This window comes from Pongo abelii, chromosome 3, assembly GCF_028885655.2.
Source record: "Pongo abelii isolate AG06213 chromosome 3, NHGRI_mPonAbe1-v2.0_pri, whole genome shotgun sequence".
Taxonomy (NCBI): domain Eukaryota; kingdom Metazoa; phylum Chordata; class Mammalia; order Primates; family Hominidae; genus Pongo; species Pongo abelii.
Window position 1 is genome coordinate 165,534,229 of NC_071988.2, and position 18,203 is coordinate 165,552,431.

The window sequence follows — 18,203 nt, forward strand, 5'->3', positions numbered from 1 at the left end:
GACTTCCTTGAAATACTTAAAAAGTACAAATTTAGCTTGACTGGGTTGTGTGGGAAAAATCACGTCTTGATGATGTGGTAGTCCTTAATATGGGGCTTCGTGAAAATCAGGAAAGTATGTCTCGTAAATGCCAAGTGTGTACACATCTCATTGAGAATACAAGTTATAATTTTAGAATAATTTAAGAAACATTGGAAAAGCAGTGGTATCACGACTTTTACTGTTAGTCTCTAAGCTTTGATTGGTTATTTCAGTGATGTTTTCGCAACGTGAAGGCAAACAGTTTAAGGGAAAAAATGTTATTTAATAATAGTTAATTTAAAAAAATGGTTAATTTATAAAGTCATGAATAAATGAGTATCTCTGGATAATATTTGGTACTTACGTAACTGCCTTTTAAAAACTCAAGTATTTCTTACTATTTTGGGAAGCTTGCATTTATTTGATATTGATCTACTACTGTTAATTGTGCATTAGTTTTATAACGTCATTATTAACATTAACATTTTTTATTCTGTAAGTGAAATAAGTAGGTAAGATTATTTGGAGGCTTTATAGTTTGCTTTGAAAGATTTATATAGCCTGGGGGAAAAATCTCATATACCTATTACTTTGTAGTAGTTGTTATTACTAAAGTGTTATAATGTGTCTGCAACTATATTTCATGTTTATATTAGTCTTGTGAAAAGTAATCCTTCTGTCTGTTTGTAGACACAGAAACGTAAAATGGATGGAGCACCTGATGGTCGAGGAAGAAAAAAGAAGCTGAAACTATGAATATGTTTTTGTTTCATAATCACTAACTTTAAACCAGTAGTTCTTTAATTTACGGGTCTTCATAAGATGTACTGTACAATGCTCAATTGTTATGTCATTTAAAGACATCAGGTTCATCTGTTTACTGAGCTAGAAACATAGTATGTAGTTTCACTTTTTTAAATGCAACAGCTGTGCTGAAATTTTTTTATCATTAACACTTGAAGTAATAAAATAGGCTTCATTTATTACTAAGTGTTTCATTTGATTTATTTTTCTATTGTAGTTCGATTTGTGAAGATTGTGACTTTTTGTTTATTAGCTATAATTTCTACACTTGTAAGGCTTAAAAACAAGTTAAAAAGAAAATTGCAAATAACATTTGTCCCTTTCAGTCTTCACCTAGTTGTGTAATTATTTTAATTCACTTTGCCTTTGCAGAAATTTGGGTATTTTCTTTGTAGTGCTATTGAGTCTCATCTGGAAAGATTATATAAATTGCATTCTCCTTGCTTATGTGGGTAGAATGGGAAAAGAAGGCAAGACAAAGTATACTTAAATTCTATGCATATTTCTGTTATGCTTTCTGTTTTTTTTTAGTTGATTCTGAAATGAATATGCCCTATTCTTTTGAAAGAATGGCCTTTTAGTTGTATAGCCAAAGACATTTAGTATTTTCCGGTTCCTTAAGGTATTACTGTACCATTTTGTAAAAGGAATATTATTATTATTATTTTTAATTATTTGGTAAATATTTTGTCATATGACCTTCTGAAGCAGCCACAACTTAGATAATGTCAGAACTAAGGTGATTTTTTTAATTTTGAAAGCCCAGCCAGAATGAGGTGCGAATTTGTCATACTGTTACATTGAAATTGGTAACAAATATATCCCCTCCCATTTTGAGTTTTAGGGTAAATGAAAATTTTATTGTATTTTAAAGTAATTTCTAAGTGTTAGCAAGACTGACTGTAATTCCAGTTTCTGTTTTCTATGGACAGACTTGATAAACTGGAGACCCTAAAGTGGGAATACCCAAATTATAGTGTCAGGATTTTAGCTGTACCAGAGGCCTTTATGTGCTACACATAATTTGTATAAAATTTTATATGTGCAGATTGGGTACATAAACAGTTCTCCATTTTTCTAAGGGAATGCAATAAATGTAGCATCGTGAATAAATATAACTTTTATAATCCGTAAAGTGGTCTTTTCTTTCCATTTCTTTAATTTTTTTCTCAATTTTTATTCACTTCTTCCTTTAGGACACATTTCCCTTAATTGGATATCTTTCCCTTAAATTTCTATTAGTAGTTGTTTTCATCTGCCCACATGTAATTGAAGATTTAAAAAAAAAATTCTGATACCTGCAGTATTACTAATACTGCTTAATTTCTTGAAATGTGGAATTGTTGCTGTTAATGTCAAGCAAAACGCAGTATTTATGGCAAATTGTAAAGTAATTTGAATTTATTTAGTGCTCCCTCAAAATTAACTTTTTAAATACTATGTTAGATCCTTAACAGTTAAAGGTCTAATACATGCATGAGGAATGGTTACTTTTCTCATGAAAGGAAGAAGAATTTGTAAGAGTTATGACCTCAGTTTGGAAGAAATTGAAAAAATGTAAGGCTGAAGAAAACTTACGGAGGTCACAAAAGTGATGTTTTCAAGAGGGAGAGAAACTGGGAGGGAGATACACAGTGGAAATGCAAAATGAATCAAGTATAGTGCTAGCCCTGAGAGCTTAGGGACTCAAATGGAAACTGTGTGAAGGGAAACTCACTTGAAAAAAAGCATGAACCAGCTAGGCCCTGCCACCACTGTGTTTGGCCGAGTTCACAAATCTGTTTTAACCTGTCACTTCCCTGTCACTTCTCTGGCTTTCCTCTCCTGCTAAGTTTTTGTTTCCTGGCAGTAATTAAAACCTTCTGTCAGTGCCACAGCTACTACTGCTACTGGAATTGCCATAGCCACCTTGGTATCGTGGTTTGGCAAAGTATTAGCCTGTACCACCATAGGGGCCAGAGCTTCTGCCTCCAAAGTTTCCTCCCTTCGTGAGTCCAAAATTTGAAGACTGATTGTTGTCATTGCCAAAATCATTGTAGCTTCTACCACCTCCAAAATTGCTTCAATCATTACCAAATCTATTACAGCAATCCCCACTGACCATATCCACCACCACCACCATGGCTGCCACCAAAGCCACCACGATCACAGAACTTGATGACTGTATTTGTGACTAATTGTATAATAGCTTAGTTTCTGTTCTGTGGAAAGTAAAGCATTCCAACACAGGGTTTCGATGTAGATTTTTTTGTTTTGTTTTGACCATGCTGTTGATTGCTAAATGTTTTAATAGTCTGGTCATGATACTGAATAAATGTCTTTTTTTTTTTTTTTTTTTTTTAACAAAGCATGAAAGATTGCTTAATTGTACATCTGACAAAGTGCTGGAGGCTATTATAAAGTGTAATTATTACTACTTTTTAAGAGACAGGGTCTTGCTCTGTCACCCAGGCTGGAGTGCAGTGGTGTGATCACAGCTCACTGCAACCTCAAACTTCAGGGCTCAAGTGATCCTCCCACCTCAGCTTCCCAAGTAGCTAGGACTACAGATGTGCACCACTATGCCCAGCTAAGTTTTTTTAGTTTTTGTAGAGATAGGGCCTTGCTATGTTGCCCAGTCAGGTCTCAAACGCCAACTTCAGGCGATCCTCTTGCTTCAACCTCTCAAAGTGCTGGGATTACATGTGTAAGCCTGCATTCCAAAGTGCTGGGATCATAAGTGTGAGCCTACACCACACCTGGCCTACATTTTAAGTTTTTCATAAAGTTGAGAGAAGCAAATCCTAAGCATAGAGTACAGGTTGAGCATCCCTAATCAAAAAATCTAAAGTCAGAAATGCTCCAAAATTTGAATGCTCATTGGGGCATTTCTGATTTGGATTAGGGATGCTGAACTGATAAGTATAATGCAAGTATTCTAAAGTCTGGAAAATGCTAAAAACACTTCTGGTTCCAAGCATTTCAGATAAGGATTGCTCCATATGCCCTTTGAGTGTTTAGTATATGCCGATTGTTTGAACTAATCTGGATTTGATTATATAAATGATTATATAAATGATCTTTGGTTTAGTACCTTTCTTAATCTCGATTTTAAAAAGCATAAAACACCCCTGTGGTTTTTCACAAAAATTCTGAGTAAAGAAATTTCATCTTGTTCTATCCCTTTGAATCTAAAAAATCTTTTTGAAAGGATGTGTTACTACATTTCAAACCAGTTGTTTTGGAGTAGAACATTGCTAAAAAAAAATACATACTAAGGAGGGTAATTTAAACAGTAGATTAATTACACAAGGTGGATTGATGAACTCATAAATCCAAATGAATGGAATGCTAGAAGACATGTATTAACAGAGTAGCTGTTACCAAAATATATACATATTTTGTATAAGTACATAGCTGTTACCAAAATGTATCTTTGCCTGTTGGAATCTGATGTCAAGATCAAAGGTGATGGCATCCCTCAGATGACAGATAATGGGCAAAATATATTGTTGGTGTGGAGCAGTGCTGCAGAATTAACTTCCCTGTGTACATCCCAGAATCGTTTTGGATCTGTTAAGGTTTTTATTAGAATGATTAAATAGGCTTTTGCAGCATTAACTTTACAGTAGTTACCAGAAAAGACTATGCTACAAGAACCAAAATTGAAGTAAGAAGAAAAAGACTGAAATGATATGATTCTAAATGAAAAATATAAAGAAGTGGAATAGTTTCTCCATAGGCATAAGAGGCAAAGCATTGTTTCAGAAGTGGACTGGTACCTCACCTGAGATACTCAAGACTGGCAACATGGGTCTTCATTCTTTGTTATCACTGAGATTCCCTTGTGTTCTGAGAGATTCCCTAGCTCTAATGACAGATTTTTTTGGGAGTAATGAGGCTATGAGAAGATTGAGGATCTATACACCATGGAATACTATGCAGCCATAAAAAGTGATGAGTTCATGTCCTTTGTAGGGACATCGATGAAATTGGAAATCATCATTCTCAGCAAACTATCGCAAGAACAAAAAACCAAGCACCGCATATTCTCACTCATAGGTGGGAATTGAACAGTGAGAACACATGGACACAGGAAGGGGAACATTACACTTCGGGGACTGTTGTGGGGTGGGGGGAGGGGGGAGGGATAGCATTGGGAGATATACCTAATGCTAGATGACGAGTTAGTGGGTGTAGCGCACCAGCATGGCACATGTATACGTATGTAACTTACCTGCACATTGTGCACATGTACCATAAAACTTAAAGTATAATAATAATAATAATAAGAAAAAAAAAAGATTGAGGATCTAGGTGCTTGCCTCTAATTCTACAGCATACAAGGTGTGTGGCTCTTATCTCTAGGACACCAATATTTAATGTTGCAATTCATGTATCTCCAGTACAAGAAGAAAGTTTATCAGAATTTAATGTTGGAAACTTTGTAATATAAACAATGTAAACACTACATCGACAAAAATATTTTATTAATACAAAGAATATGCATATAGTTTGCTTACTACAGAAATTCTTGTTTTTGATGTAGACAACCCAAAGGAGTTTTTATGTATATAGATGGTGAATAAATTGGGAAAAGAAATAGAGATAAGTAGAGATTATTTCATTGCATTAAACTTTTGAAGTCCTAATTTAGTTCATGTGATTATTTGTAAACTTTATTAGTCTTCTTCAATCATTGAAGAACCCAGGATTCAAATACAATACTTAATGGAAACACTTTTTCATCCCAAACTAAATCCTGCCCTGAAAGCCGAATTCACTGTGAAATCTGAGATGAAACTCCAGGGCTATTATGCTGGCCAGTGGAAGGTTGGTTCACCCCTCTTGAGGTGACATTAGGGTGATCTGCAGACATCACTGGAGTGGACAAAGAGATGCCTGGGTGGTTGGGGAAAGGATAGATCATAGACAATAGTAGCCTCTTTCTAGAGCTCAGTTGCAATAAATATCACAGTTACTCATCAGACACACTGGCAGTTCTACTTATTCCCATGTTTCAAAACTAGAGAATTCTAGCAAGGACTAAGCACTGCTTCTGTAGACCATCGTTATTTCTCCATGGCTGTTTGAATTTTTGTCAAAGCTCCTGCGTCTCATGCAGACTAGTGACTTTTGAGACAGTCTTGCTCTGTCACCCAGGTTGGAGTGCAGTGGTGCGATCTAGGCTCACCGCAACCTCCTCCACCCAGGTTCAAGCAATTCTCCTGGCTCAGCCTTCTGGATAGCTGGGACTACAGGCATGCACCACACCTGGCTAATTACTGTATTTTTAGTAGAGACAGGGTTTCACCATGTTGGCCAGGCTGGTCTCGAACTCCTGGCCTCAAATGATCTGCCTGCCTCCGCCTCCCAAATGTTGAGATTACAGGTGTGAGCCATTGCATCTGGCCTGATGCAGATTGATAATTTCTTGAGTGAGGCAGTGCTGTTGCCTAGTAGCAAGGCTTAGCTGGGTGAGACATTACTAGCTGCCTTCAGAAGCGGATCTCTGCCCTGAAGTTTACCATCAGCCTGCTTTCCTTGATGCCCATGCTGGCTAGGTGTAGGGATCCTGAGTGGAGGGAAAAAGAAGAATATAGATGATACAGATTTGCTGTGCAAAGGCGGCGTTCTTACTGGCTCTTCCTCACAAACAGGCTGGTGATTAGCTGACTTTCAGATTCCTTTTTAGGAGGTGGCAAGGGGCCATCTGGTCATCCTAGCTTTGCAAGGAGTACCTTTTTTTTTTTTCATTTTGTATTCCCTTTAATCCCAGTAGATGGATAGGTTTGCTTTCTTAGTATGCTTTCCAGTTGTAGAAAGGTCTTTTCTCTGGGTACTGGCTTTCCCCCAGCCCCCTATTTTTTGCGCTCCCCCTCCTCCCCAGCCACCTCTTTCCCTGGAACCCAACTTGATAAAATTAATGGCACAGGTCTTGCAGAATACTCCTACCAATCTAAATGCTGCAGATGCCACAGTGCTTTCTTCTCACCCTTAATAGTCATAAGATAAGTTAGAGGGAGCTCCTTCAAGAGTACGCTGAATTTAGTTTCTTCATAGCAGGAACTAATCTTTAAAAAAAAATTATCATTGGGCTCCTTATTGTAACTGGACAGTACTGGGACTGGGTGCTTGATAAGAGAATGAATAGTTTAGGTAGTTACAATGAAACCACAGTCACCTGTAGAGGTCTCCCCAGGCTCACCTTGACGCTCTGATTGGCGGCTGCAGACTCCATCCGCAGGATGGCAGTGTTAGGAACAAAGGTGAACTGCCCACGGCAGGTCAAACGCTGCCAGCTACCAGCTGCAGCTGGGAGTGAAAGACTAGAATACAGAAAGGCGCAGGCAGTCACGTAGGACTGGGCCCGGTTTAACACCCGAACAGTGCTGCTAGAAGGTCAGAGTCTTCTAGGTACATGTTGGAAACATCCTTGATTGTCTAGCACCAAGACTTTTAAACACGGGGACAAATCATCCCTTTGGGTATTTGTAATTGTTCCTCAGTTCAAATCTCTTGGTTTTAAAAAAATACTTTCCCTCTGCGCGACTGGCGCGTCACGTCGCGCGCGACCAGTCCGCAGGGCTCCTCCCGCACTGCTCTTAGCCCCGCAGACGGCGGCCCAGCAGAGGAGCGGAAAGCGTGGTCCGGGGGGCGGCGGATGCCTGGTAGGCGCTCGGGCCGCTGTTGGGCTGCGCGCTGGCGCTGCAGGGCGGGATGCTGTACCCAAGAGAGAGGCCGTCGCGGGAGCGGAAGAAGCTGGACGGCCTCTGGAGCTTCCGCGCCAACTTCTTCGACAAACGGTGCCGTGGCTTCTAGGAGCAGTGGTATCGGCGTCTGCTGCGAGGGTCGGGCCCCACCCTGGACATACCGGTTCCCTCCAGCTTCAACGACGTTGGCCAGGACTGGCGGCTGCGGCGTTTTGTAGGCCAGATGTGGTACGAACGAGAGGTGACCCTCCCAGAGCAATGGACCCAGGACCTGCACACAAGAGTGGTGCTGAGGACTGGCAGTGCCCACTCCTGTGCCATCGTGTGGGTGAATGGGGTCGACGCACTAGAGCATGAGGGGTCTACCTCCCCTTTGACACCGACATCAGCAGCCTGTTCCAGGTGGGGCCCCTGCCCTCCCGCCTCCGCATCACTATCACCATCAACAACATGCTCATCCCCTCCACCCTGCCACCAGGCACCATCCTCAACATGGCCGACACCTCCACGTGGGTACCATCCTGCCTCCACCGCATACACCCACCTTCCTGTGCCACCTCGTGGGGCATTACATTAGGGTAATTACATTAGGTAAGTCACATGTCAGTGACTTACAAATTTTGTAAGTAATTAAGAAATTTTCAATGAGAAGTGTGGAGCTGAATAGTTACGTGAGCCCTTCAAAAACTGATAGTTAATGGAATAAATGAAAATAACAGGAGAGACTTTGTTGAAAGAAGACAAAATAGTCAAGGAAGTGATAGAGGATACAAAAGAAAGATGAAAACTTACATTCATTTAATGTCTACCATGTGCCAAAGACAATATTATTATTTAGTTTTCATAACCACGACATTTGGTGGATATGATTACTTCCATTATATAGGTTAGGAAAGTAAAGCTTAGAGGTTTGTGAACCCACTAGTTTAAAGTTGTGTAGCCAATAGGTGGTTGAGTGAGAATTCAAAACTGGAACAGATTTGCTTGATCCAGAATGGTATGACTTTGTTGTCCATGCATTTTCTTCTACATTGTACTGCCTATAAAGTGGGAGTCAGTTATGGGAGGAGACCCAGAATGTCACAGGTTTTGAAAGCTGTTGTGGAAAATTTGGAAGGAGGCATTGGATTTAATGACTGCCACAGGTCAGTGAAGATTGACCTTGGAGAGAACAGTTTTCTTCAGTGGCATGGTAATGTTCAAAACAGGATCTGATGGTAAAGAAAATGTAGAACCAGTGTGTGTAGACTCCTTGATGGAAAAGTTTATTTGTAAAATATCAGAGGAAAATTGTAATATAGATTTGTCCATTCAAACCCCAAAGTCCAGATTCTTACTGCAATATTTTATGTAGCCAATATACAGCAGTTGAGTTCAATTTTGGCCCCTATTTATGTGTATGCTAAAGAAAAATAACAATCCTAAGCGTATGCCACTTAAACAAGAAGATGTGATTATACTATGAAACACTTGTGACCATAGGAATATAGCAGTGCTAAGGCAAGATAGGTCTTAACTTGACTCTTCCTGTCATTTGCTGCCATTGTTTGCCAAAGTTCTAGCACCTATCTTCAGAGGAAAGTCAAGAAATTAGTGCTCAGATGGTGGGATGAATTCCTGAATTACTGTTGGCTCTAGTAGTTTCTTCAGATCAATTTTATAGTTTCTTTAGAACTAGAAAATTAGTTCTCAGAATAGCAGTTGGCCACCCAATGTGTATAATACAATTACTCAACCAGCTGCTTGAAAGCAAGGGGTAACAGAGAAGTCAGCTACTGGCTGACCTCAGGCAACAGGAAATTTGATGATACTCCTTGGTCAAATCCTTCATTTAACATACATTTATATAGAACCTTTCTGTATCAGGCACCATTCTAGGTACCACAGATACAACAAGAAAGATAACTGACAAAACCTCAGCCTTCATGGAGTTTATATGCTAACACATATGCATAAACAAACACATATAAAAATCCAGAAAGTCATTACTGCTGTGAAGACAAACCACACAGAGTAAGCATATACTGATGTTGGGTTGTTGCCTTAGGGTGGTCAGCAAAGTTGTTTCCAGGGAAATGACATTTGGATGAAAAACTGAATAATGTAAGAGAGTTAACCATCAAACATCTGTGTGAAGGTCTTTAGGAGGAGTGGGGGAACAGCAAGTGCAAAAGCCCTGTGATGGGAAAGTGCTTGTTATGTTTGAAGAACAGCAGTAAGACACCATGGCTGGAGTGTAGTGGGAGAGGGAGAGAGAGGTGGGAAATAATAATGGAGACTTAGTTAGGGCCACATCATGTAAATAGAGCTTTTGCAGTCCTGTAGACAAGAAATATGTTTTGATTTTTCCCTAAGTCCATAAAATAGTTTGTGATAGAAAGCCATCGAAAGATTGAAAACAGGGGAGTATTATTTGTAACCTCAGTTGCTGTTCCATGCAGGCATAGGAGAGAATAATGCTTCCTTGCTCCATATCTATTGCTGAAACAGTTCTCCATGATCTTTTTAGTCTGAGGACAAATGACATTTTTCTGGTTACAAGACAGAGGGGATATGCCATCCTAGGCATTGAGATTGGGAAATATCCAGCATGCATGTGGCTGCCAAGTATTAAATCCCACTTTCTGATGACCACTAGGGTTCCAGGTATCAGCCCATAAAGTGAACTTTTTCTGAGAAGAAGGAAAGATGGCAGGCAGAAATGATTGAGCTGGTAAGGAGGACTGAAGCTTATTGTTAAGGTCTGGGGCCTAAAAATGTCAGGGTTCAAAGTGATCAATTTGGAAAATAAAGATATTTGGACCCTCCTCTGAAATCAGGGAGTAGTGAATATGTCGAGTCAGAAAGTAACTGCAAATTCTGGAGAAACTGTGGAAGCAGCATTTTGTAGGAGGGTGGGGGAAACAACACCCTCAACTAGTATTTCTACCTTCTGGTAAATCTATTACTTTAACTTTACCTCTGCCAGTCAATAAAACTTTTTCATGTTTTGGTACATTTAAAAAATACTTTTCCTCTTTCTATTACTTAAATTTCACATTAGAGGTTGATGTTGGCACCCAATGACAGCATGTACAGTCACATTTTTCTACTGTGTGGTTAACTCTGCTTGGTATCTGACTTGTTACAGATCTTCTTGCTGGATACATATCTCTAGGAACAGAATTAATCTTTTTTCCATTTTAGAGGCCAGAAAACCCATGAAGAAAGGTAATAAGAAATTTGATTCCTGGTTATATTATAAATTATTGAAGGTAATTCTTCAAGGCAGCCTCTCCCTTCACAAGCCCAGAGGTCTAGGAGGAAAGAATGATTTTGGTAACCAAGCCTGGGGCCCCCCTTACCCTATACAGAGTCAGGACACTGTTCCCCAAATACTAGCTGCTTTGCCTCCAGCCTCAGCTCAGAGGGCCCCAGATACTGCTTGGGCAACTGCTCTGGAGGGCACAAGCCATAAGCCTTGTAGGCTTCCACATGGTGTTAGTTCTGCAGGCGGGCAGAAGGCAAGAGTGGTGGAGCCTTGGCAACTTTCCTCTAGATTGCAGAGGATATAGTGGAAAGATTGGGTGCCCAGGAAAAAGGCTTCTGCAGGAGTGGAGGCCCTGTAGAAAGTCTCCATAGGGCAGTGCAGAGGTGAAATATGAGATTGAAGCCCCCCACGGAGAGTCCTCACCGAGGAGGCACTGCCTAGTGGAGCTGTAGGAACAGGCCACTGCCTTCCAGATCCCAGAATGGAAGAGCCAGCTTATACCTTCAGCCTTGAAAAGCCCCAGGCATTCGACTCCAACCCATGAGGGCAGCCATGTGAGCTGCACCCAGCAGAGTCATAGGGGTCTGGCTGCCCAAGACCTTGGGAGCACACCCCTCGCACCAGTGTGGCCTGGATGTGGGACATGGAGTCAAGGGAGATTATTTTGGAGCTTTAAGATTTAATGTCTGCCCTACTGGGTTGCAGATTTCTGTGGGGCCTGTTGCCCCTTATTTTTGGCCTATTTCTCCATTTTGAAATGGAAATATTTATCAGTCTTTATTTCATCATCGTATCTTGGAAGAACATAGCTTGTTTTCTTTTTTTTTTTTTGATTTTTCAAGGTAATATTCTCAATACTATTTATTATTTATTGATAGCACATGACTTCAAGAGAGTTAACACATTTAAGTTTAAAAATTGATCTGCTCGTAAGTAAAAAATAGAAGGTAACATACAGAATAGAAATCTATATAGAGAAAATCACATACGTAAAGATAATTGAATTAGTTTAAAAAGGCACATAATGAATAACAAGTACTGCTTTTTAAAAGAATGTTTATGCTTTTGGTTAAATATAGTGAATGTATTTTTATTACTTTTCCAGAATTATGAATAAATAATTATACCCCATCATATTTATCATTTTCTAAAATTATGTTTTATATTCTAAAATAATTTTTATGTCAGGCAATTCTGTCTTTCTATACCTTTCTATACAATTCTGTCTTTCTATAAATATTCTTCCAGGCTGTATTTCACTTTGTCCCTTGTGTTTTCACCTAAATGTTGAGGGGAGAAAATTACTTTTTGGCAAATAACCATTTTCCTCCAGGGTTTTAATCTAAAGGTGGTTATATGCTAAAGACAATTTGATATTAAGAAAGCAGAATGTGTCATGTTCTTACTCAAATGCTATGCCTTTTCTTAATGGAAAGAAAATATGTAAACTAAATATGTTGTTTCTGAGACCTGAAGATTATAACTTTCTAAATGTATTTCAGTCTAAAAGGTTAGAATCCCATGTATAAACATGGCAGTGCATAAGACACAACTGAGAGGCGAACTGCTATACTATACAGAATTGTTAGCATTTCTTGTGGCTGATGTATGCTTCAGAAAAAGATCAGTAAGTTACCACACTTTTCTTACAAAATTGTATATAAATTAACCTGATATCCCTTTATACCAAATCATGGTTACTAAATATTGCTATTCTGTAAAAGTGCCTAAGAATCATTATTTTCAACACTATCACCCCAGAAACAGTAAGAGAAACCTGAAAGTGGTAGGAGAGAATGAAAGGCCTTATTAGTCATCTAAATTATAAGTTTTCTTGTATGTTGTTAATATGGATATGGTAATTATAACTCAGTATGTTCTTGGGGTCCCTGACTCATTGTTCTTCACTCACTCTTACTAGGACCTCTGGAAGATATACTTTATCCTATTTAAGTGAGCAGGATTTTCCCCTCTAGACATACTTTATAAGCATTTTCTCATTAGAAAAGCAGATGTGCTATAACAGTAGTTTGATTTGCTCTTTACAATATCAACAGATACTACTTGTTTTTGTTTGTTTGTTTTTTGTTTTTGTAGAGACAGGGTTTCATCATGATAATGAGGCTGGTCTCGAACTCCTGACCTCGTGATCCACCCACCTTGGCTTCCCACAGTGCTGGGATTACAGGTGTGAGCCACCATGCTCAGCCTGTTTTTGTTTTTTTTATTTCAACAGTTTTGGAGGAACAGGTGCTGGTTGGTTGGATGAAAAAGTTCTTTAGTGATGATTTCTGAAATTTTTGTGCACCTGTCACCCAAGCAGTGTACACTGTACCCAATGTGTACTCTTTTATCCCTCACCACCCCCCCAACCCTTCCCCCAAGTCCCCAGAGTCCCTTATGTCACTCTTATATATGCCTTTGCATCCTCATAGCTTAGCTCTCATTTATAACATACGAACATATGATGTTTGTTTTTCCATTCCTGAGTTACTTCACTTAGAATTATGGTCTCTATCCAGGTTGCTGTGAATGCCATTATTTCATTCCTTTTTATGGCTCAGTAGTATTCCATGGTATCTATATACCACATTTTCTTTATCCACTCGTTGGTTGATGGGCATTTAGGCTAGTTCCATATTTTTGCAATTGTGAATTGTGCTGCTATAAACATGCATGTGCAAGTGTCTTTTTCATATAATGATTTCTTTTCCTCTAAGTAGATACCCAATACTGGGATTGCTGATCAAACAGTAGTTCTACTTTTCACCACATCCACACCAACATCTGTTATTTTCTGATTTTTTAATTATGGCCATTCTTGTGGGAGTAAGGTGGTATCGCATTGTGGTTTTGATTTGCATTTGCCTGATCATTAGTGATGTTGAACATTTTTTCCCATGTTGGCCATTTGCATATCTTCTTTTGAGAATTGTCTATTCATATCCTTAGTCCACTATTTGATAGGAGTATTTGTTTTTCTTTCCTTGGGGCTGTCTGTTTACTCTGCTATTTCTTTTGCTGTGCAGAAGCTTTTTAGTTTAATTAGGTCCTGCCTATTTATCTTTCTATTTGTTGCATTTGCTTTTGGGTTCTTGGCTTAAGCCAATGTCTAGAAGAGTTTTTCAATGTAATTTTCTAGAATTTTTATGATTTCAGGTCTTAGATTTAAGTTCTTCTTTTTTTTTTTCTTCAGATGGAGTCTCACTCTGTTATCCAGGCTGGAGTGCAGTGGTGCGATCTCGGCTCGCTGCAAGCTCCACCTCCCAGATTCATGCCATTCTCCTGCCTCAGCCTCCCTAGTAGCTGGGACGACAGGCACCTGCCACCACGCCCAGCTAATTTTTTGGATTTTTTAGTAGAGACGGGGTTTCACTGTGTTACCCAGGATGGTCTCGATCTCCTGACCTCGTGATCTGCCCGCCTTGGCCTCCCAAAGTGCTGGGATTACAGGCGTGAGACACCACACCTGGCCAGATTTAAGTTCTTGATCAATCTTGAGTTAATTTTTGCATAAGGTGAGAGATAAGGATCCAGTTTCATTCTCCTACTTGTGGCTTGCCAATTATCCTAGCACCATTTGTTGAATAGGGCGTCCTTTCCCCACTTTATGTTTTTGTTTGCTTTGTCGAAGATCAGTTGGCTGTAAGTATTTGGCTTTATTTCTGGGTTCTCTATTCCGTTCCACTGGTCTACGAGCCTATTTTTATACCACTACCATGCTGTTTTGGTAACTATAGCCTTGTACTATAGTTTGAAATCAGGTAATGTCATACTTCCAGATCTGTTCTTTTTGCTTAGTCTTGCTTTGGCTGTGTGGGCTCTTTTTTGGTTCCATATGAATTTTAGGATTGTTTTTTCTAGTTCTGTGAAGAATGATGATGGTATTTCTATGGGAATTGTATTGAATTTGTAAATTGCTTTTGGCAGTATGGTTATTTTCACAATATTGATTCTTCAAATCCATGAGCATGGAATGTGTTTCCATTTGTTTGTATCATCTACAATTTCTTTTAGCAGTGTTTTATAGTTTGCCTTGTAGAGATCTTTCATCTCCTTGGTAGGTATATTCCTAAGTATTTTATTTTTTTTTTTTGTGGCTGTTGTAAAGGGGGTTGAGTTCTTGATTTGATTCTCAGCTTGGTCATTGTTGGTGTATAGCAGTGGCACTGATTTGTGTGTATTGATTTTCTGTCCTGAAACTTTACTGAATTCATTGATCAGATCTAGGAGGTTTTTGCATGAGTCTTTAGGGTTTTTTAGGTGTATGATCATATCATTGGTGAACAGTCACAGCTTGACTTCCTCTTTACCGATTTGGATGCCCTTTATTTATTTCTCTTGTCTGATTCCTCTGACTAGACTTACAGTACTATGTTGAATAGAAATGGTGAAAGTAGGCATTTTTGTCTTGTTCCAGTTCTCAGGGGGAATGATTTCAACTCTTCCCCTTTCAGTGTAATGTTGGCTGTGGGTTTATAATAGATGGCTTTTATTACCTTGAGGTATGTCCCTTTCATGCCGATTTTGCTGAGGGTTTTGATCATAAAGGGATGCTGGGTTTTGTCAAATGCTTTTTCTGCATCTATTGAGATGATCACATGATTTTTGTTTTTAATTCTCATAACTTGTTTTTGATCTTATAGGCTTATAGATGGAAGGAACTTTCCTTGAGTCTCAGATTGGATCTTTTGGACCTTTTTTTTTTTTTTGAGTTAAGGTTCTCACTTGGTCACCCAGGCTGGAGTGCAGTGGCATGATCTCAGCTCATTGAAGCCTCTGCCTCCCAAGTTCAAGTGATTCTCTTGCCTCAGCCTCTCAAGTAGCCGGAATTACAGGTGTGTGCTACCACACCTCACTAATTTTTATATTTTTAGTAGAGACAGATTTCACCATGTTGCCCAGGCTGGTCTCGAACTCCTGACCTCGAGTGATCTGCCCATCTTGGCTTCTCAAAGTGCTGGAATTACAGGTGTGAGCCACCATGCTCAGTCTCAGATTGGACTTTTGAGCTGATGCTTGGAATGAGTTAAAATTTTGGGGGACTATTGGGAAGGGATGATTCTTTTTTGCAGTGTGAGAAGATCATTAGATTTGGGAGGGAAGGGGTAGAATGATGTAGTTTGGATATTTGTTCCCTCCAAATCTCATGTTTAAATTTGGTCCCCAGTGCTGAAGGCAGGGCTTGGTTGGAGGTGTCTGGGTTATGAGGTGGATACCTCAAGAATGGCTTGGTGCATTTCTTACAGAATGAATGAATTCTTGTTCTGTTTGTTCACAGGAGAGCTGGTTGTTTAAAAGAGTGTGGCACCTCCATCCCCCTTTTTCCTTTCTTGCCATGTGACACACCAGCTCCCCTTCACCTTCTGCCATGATTGAAAGCTTCCTGAGGCCTCACCAGAAACAGATGCTGGTGCCATGCTTCCTGTACAGCCTGCAGAATTGTGAGCCAAATAAACTTTTCTTTATAAATTACCCAGCTTCAGGTGTTCCTTTATAGCAACACAAATGGACTAAGACAGCAATTTTCAAAGCTTTATACATTTGGCTGTATGTCTTTTTTCTCTTCTACAGCTGTCTAACCTGCTTCTTATTTGTCCCAAAGGAGGATATAGGGAAACTTTGGGTTCATGTTAATGCTCATAGGTAGATGTCAGCAGTGATACTTCTGGATTAGGTGAGGCTATCCATTTGACTTTTACACTTGAGCCCATCAGAAAGCTTTACTACAATATTAGTCCATTCTCATGCTACTAATGAAGACATACCTGAGACCGGGTAATTTATGAAGGAAGGGGTTTAATGGACTCACGATTCCATATGTCTGGGAAGGCCTGGCAATCATGGCAGAAGGCGAATGAGGAGCAAATTCATGTCTTACATGGCAACAGGCAAGAGAAATTGTGCAAGGGAACTCCCGTTTATAAAACCACCAGATCTTGTAAGACTTATTCACTGCCATGAGAATAGTTGGGGGAAACTGCCCCCATGATTTAATTATCTCCACCTGGCCCCATCCTTGACACATGAGGATTATTACAATTCATGGTGAGATGTGGGTGGGGACACAGGCAAACCGTATCATTCCACCCGTGGCCCCTCCCAAATCTCATGTCCTCACCTTTCAAAACCAATCATGCCTTACCAACAGTCCCCCAAAGTCTTAACTCACTTCAGCATTAACTCAAAAGTCCACAGTCCAAAGTAATCACCCTTGACACATGGGATTACTACAATCCAAGGTGAGATTTGAGTGGGAACACAGCCAATCCATATCAACTACCAACATTAAATCACTTTAAAAAAGGTGCCAAGAAATCTGATACTTTGCTTTACATTTAAAAGAAGAGGATAAGAAGTCTAAAAAGGCTTTAGGAAAAGTCTTTCAAATCACCCTCCATTAGGTGGAGTAAGCACTGGGCTAGCTAGCAGTCAGGAGAATAGAGTCATAGTCTCAGCCATATCACAGCCAATGTGATGCTGGGAAAAATAATTTGCTGAAATGGAACAGGAGCTCATCTTTTTATTTTTATTTATTTATTTTTTTTTGAGAGAGGGTCTCATCCAGGCTGGCTGGAGTGCAATGGCACAATCATAGCTCACTGCAGTCTTGAACTCCCAGGCTCAAGAGATACTCTTGCCTTAGCCTCCCAAGTAGCCAGGACTACAGGTGTGCACCATCACACTCAGCTAATTTTTAAGTTTTTTTGTAGAGAAAGGGTCTTGCTTTGTAGCCCTGGCTGTTATTGAACTCCTGGCTTCAAGCCATCCTTCTCCCTTGGCCTCCCAAGGTGCTGGGATTACAAGTGTGATTCACAACATTCAGCTAGGAGCTCATCATTTTAAAGCACTTTTGCTTGTACATTTCAGTTGAATCAACTCAAGCCTCAGTTTCCTCAGGTTCCATGATTCTTTGTATAACTCTATACTTATCAGCTATGAGTATAAGCACATCGACAAATCACACGTACTTCAATTCATGCTTTTATGGCAAGATGTGGAAGAATGTAAAATTAGGAGTCAGGTGATGTGGGCTCAAATCTTAGCTCCACCCCTTGATACCTGAACAACTTAGGAGTATTTTTGTTTCTATTATGGGATATTAATAAGCACCTCACATTGGACTAACGACGATTAAATGAGAAAAGGATATGAAAGCATCTTGTAAATTCCAAGTAAGGAAACTGTTGAAAGTGAATATGATGGTATCTAAAGCTCCATTGAAATTTCAGATGTGGAGCTGCCTCTTCAATTAGTTGATTTATCTGGAGTTCATTCACATTTACACTCACATTTAGGATTGCTCTAAGCCTTTAATGGATTATTCTGTCCCCAGTTAATGAGTATGGATTGCTGCTCTGCTCCAGCTGTCCCCCATCATCCATCCCCATCAGTCCTCCTGTCAGAAGCATACCTGGCCATCAGTGCCAAAGAAG

The 18,203-nt window shown here is 39.6% G+C and overlaps 2 protein-coding genes across 3 annotated transcripts in view; both read left to right on the forward strand.

Moving 5' to 3' along the window:
* The window catches only part of SMARCA5 (SWI/SNF related, matrix associated, actin dependent regulator of chromatin, subfamily a, member 5), a 41,379-nt gene extending 39,419 nt beyond the window's left edge, over nucleotides 1-1,960 (forward strand). For both annotated transcript variants that reach the window (XM_024245931.3, XM_063723676.1), the window contains exon 24: nucleotides 712-1,960. In XM_024245931.3, coding sequence (XP_024101699.1) covers nucleotides 712-777 — 66 coding nt within the window. In that variant the 3' untranslated portion in view covers nucleotides 778-1,960. The remainder of the gene's footprint in view (nucleotides 1-711) is intronic.
* Nucleotides 1,961-7,258: 5,298 nt separating this feature from the next.
* On the forward strand, nucleotides 7,259-8,954 carry LOC100939451 (putative inactive beta-glucuronidase protein GUSBP11). Its single transcript, XM_024246194.2, is given in 2 exon segments — nucleotides 7,259-7,649; nucleotides 7,652-8,954. Coding segments are annotated over 2 exon segments (624 nt in total). The 5' UTR covers nucleotides 7,259-7,468; the 3' UTR covers nucleotides 8,095-8,954.
* The last annotated feature ends 9,249 nt before the right edge of the window (nucleotides 8,955-18,203 follow it).